The sequence below is a fragment of the Chrysochloris asiatica genome, unplaced genomic scaffold, assembly GCF_000296735.1.
Source record: "Chrysochloris asiatica unplaced genomic scaffold, ChrAsi1.0 scaffold00374, whole genome shotgun sequence".
In the NCBI taxonomy this organism is placed as follows: domain Eukaryota; kingdom Metazoa; phylum Chordata; class Mammalia; order Afrosoricida; family Chrysochloridae; genus Chrysochloris; species Chrysochloris asiatica.
Genome location: NW_006408892.1, coordinates 1985009 through 1988413, shown reverse-complemented (window position 1 = coordinate 1988413; position 3405 = coordinate 1985009). Strand labels below are relative to the sequence as shown.

Below are 3405 nucleotides of genomic sequence, written 5' to 3'. Positions count from 1 at the left end.
CAATAAACAACATTCTTATCAACGGAGTAAAGATTGAAGTTGTCAAGGACTTAATTCTTCTTGGATCAACTATCAACACTCACGGAAGCAGCAGTCAAGAAATCAAATGACGTATTGCATTAGGCAAATCTGCTGCATAAGACCTTTCAAAGTATTGAAGAGCAAAGATGTCAGCTTGAGGACTAAGGTGTGCCTGGACCAAACCATGGTATTTTCAATAACCTCATATGCATGCAAAAGCTGGACAGTGAATAAGGAAGACCGTAGAAGAATTGCTGCTTTTGAGTTAGTGTTGGAGAAGAATATTTCAAGTGCTACGGGCTATGAAAAGAACAAACCGATCGGTGTTGGATGAAGTGCAGCCAGAGTGCTCCTTGGAGGCCAGGATGGCCATATTTCGTGTCTCATACTTTGGACATGTTGTCAGAAGGGACCAGTCACTGAAGAAGGATATCATGTTTGGGAAGGTAGAGGGTCAGAGAAAAAGAGGAAGACCCCCAGCAAGTTAGATTGGCAAAGTGGCAGTATCAATGGGCTTAAGCATGGCAACAATTGTGAGGTTGACCCAGGATTGGGCAGTGCTTCGTTCTATTGTACATAGGGTCGCTATGAGTCATTACCAACTCGATGCCACCTAACAACAACAATAATGATGTTCACCCCACAGATGGTGAAACTGAGGCTCAGTGAGGGCGTGGCCTGCCTAGATGACTAGGTGAAAGAGGATTGCCATGTGGCTGTTGAGTTTCCGGTGACCGGAAAGCTGGTGACATCAGAAGGCACAGCTGGACAGCTGAGGACCCCCACTGTATTCTGGCTCCACCCCTTGGAATGGACTCAGCACTCCCGTTTTATGGGGACCACCTAGGTTCAGAGGCCTCACATTGCTGGCTCAGGTGTCATGCTCTAAGGCCCCCAGACAGTGTGCTCTCAGCACCTGCAGATCTCTCATCCTGCCACTGTGTCCCAACCAGTCTGTCCACAGATTAGACACCCGAGTTGCTCTCAAAACCCTTTTGCATTCTTTGGCTATCCTGGAGCTCCCCACCCCAGTTCTCCGGAGGCCATGGTCCCCACACCAAGTTAAAGAACAGGCACTGTCTACCCTGAAACCATGGTCTTTATTTCAGAGCACCAGAGGATGGACGTGCATGGCACTGCCCACTGGACAGCAGAGTTCAAGTGGGAAACCCATTTTACAAGTGAGGATAACAAGGATAGAGGCGGGACACCCACCTCACAGACAGGTCATTCAGAGACACCAACAGTAGTTGCCAGACATCATGGCGTGGTGGCAGACAGTATTGCCCCTATTCCTGGCAATACTGTGCAAGTCCTTCTGGGAGGAAAGGGCTAGGAATTGGAGCCACGACAGCTAGGACTAAACACTTCTTGTCAGACGCACCTCTCGCTGGGGGAGCAGGCAGGCCTGGCTGTGGCAGAAAGCACAGGTGGCCATGCCCACTGTAGCCCCCTACTCACTCTGATTCCCTGTGGCTGAGGAGGTCACTGTGCCAGGTCACCCTTCTGGCCTGTCCACAGCTCACACAGTTCCACATGGCAGCCCAGGTCCCGGAGGGCGGCCTTCGCTACGTCCTCGCAGTCACGGTGAGCAGCACGGGCCTGGGAGATGAGTGCTTCAGCCCCGAGTTCCAGGATGGGCTGTGAGAAATCCTGACTCCGGGCCACCAGGTTGCGGATTAACATGCAGGCCTGTTTCTGGGGAGGGGGAATGTGGTATGAGCCGTGAGGCCTTGGGACAAGGTTCACTCCTACACAATGACCTGGGCTGCCTGCAGCTGGCCTGACTATCTCCCTGTTTTGTCCTCTCAGCAGCTCAGCTCAGATTAGGAGAGTGGGGGCCCAAAGTCCCCAAGGCTGGCTTAGAGCTGAGGCAGGAACCCAGAGGACACAGGCATGGGAAGAGAGTGGTTGTGTTTGTTTGCTGGGCACTGGCCATGTGCGGACATGAGGGCACTGTGGTAATGCTCCCAAACACAGTGCCTGCCTCTGGAGGATGAGAGGTAAAAGTGGCCTGGCCAAGATGGTTGGAAGTGGACCAAGTGGAAGGTGAGCCAAAGGGAGATCTAGGGTGGGGGTGAAGAAAGTCCTGGATGAGGGAGCAGCAAGAGCAAAGGCCAGCGTGGACAGGAGCCTGGAGCATTTCAGGACCTAGGGGCCCAATGAGGAGCCTGGGTTCCAGGTGGGAGAGGAGGAGGACTGCCTACGACCAGTGGTGTGTCCTCAAGACATTGTTGTTAGGTGCTGACGAGTCAGTACCGACTCATAACAAACTTATGCACAACAGAACAAAACACTGCCCGGTCCTGTGCCAGCAGCACAATTATTACTTCGCTTGAGCCCATTGCTGCTGCCACTGGGCTGATCCATCTCACTGGGGAGGGTTTGGGGGGGGGGTGTCTTCCTCTTTTTTGCTGACCCTCCACTTTATCAAGCATGACGTATATGTTTTCATTTCATTTTTGACTTTCTATTTTCCTAGATTCATACTTCATACATTCTATGTTCTGATTATTAATGGCTGTTTACAGTTGTCGCTCCTCATTTTAAGTCGTGCCCCATCAGCCAATGGAGGCCCTGAAAGCTCTACTCCATTTGTGTCATCCCGGTCAACTCTACTTTGAGGAGGCAGCTCTTCCCTAGTCACATTTTGAGTGTCTTCCAACCTGAGGGCTCATTTTCTAGCACTCTATCTGATAATATTCTGGTACTCTTCACTGTGTTTCACTATTCAATATTTGGCTGCTATCTGACAGTGTACCACTCCTATTCCAAAGCCACAGAAAACCCATCCCCTTTCCTTTAACTCCTCTTCCCTCGTAGACCCCCCCCTTAAAGAGACCAACACGTGGACGGGGTAAGGGCGAGAAAGAGCACCAAGCATCACCAGAGGCAAGGGGACACAGCACCCAAAGCAGAAAGGAGGCTGCCCACCCCTCCTTGTCCCCACACCTGGCCCTCGTCCCATGCACCTGCACGCCAACTTGCTGTGGGTGGGCCTTCATGGCCTCCAGCACAGCCAGGGCCCCGCCCCCTTCCACGATGAGCCGGCTGTTCTCTGGCTTGCGAAGGGCCAGGATGCAAAGGGCCGCACAGCTCTGCTCACACACCTGGGGATTCGGGTGGGTGTCACAGGGTGTTTGAGACCTAGAGGAATGGACAGGAGACGCCTCTCATCACCCCCCAAGATGGGCCACTGTCAGTTCAGCTGCTAACAGACCAATGACAGCAAAGGCACCTGGTGGCAGACATACTTGCAGGCAATTAGGGCTGAGGGCCACCTAGGCCAGGCATTCCTGGGTAGGACTGTCACTCCAGGACACCCAGAGGTCCTTGCTCTCGGGTGCATGCAGGGACTCCTCTAGCTCTTCCACTCCCACCCCC

The 3405-nt window shown here is 52.8% G+C and overlaps 1 protein-coding gene across 1 annotated transcript in view; it reads right to left on the bottom strand.

Moving 5' to 3' along the window:
- The window catches only part of ARMC6 (armadillo repeat containing 6), a 70290-nt gene that overhangs the window by 41426 nt on the left and 25459 nt on the right, over nucleotides 1–3405 (bottom strand). The window contains exons 6-7 of the mRNA XM_006876346.1: nucleotides 2994–3131; nucleotides 1511–1719 (exon numbers count right to left, since the gene is read on the bottom strand). Coding sequence (XP_006876408.1) covers nucleotides 1511–1719; nucleotides 2994–3131 — 347 coding nt within the window. The remainder of the gene's footprint in view (nucleotides 1–1510; nucleotides 1720–2993; nucleotides 3132–3405) is intronic.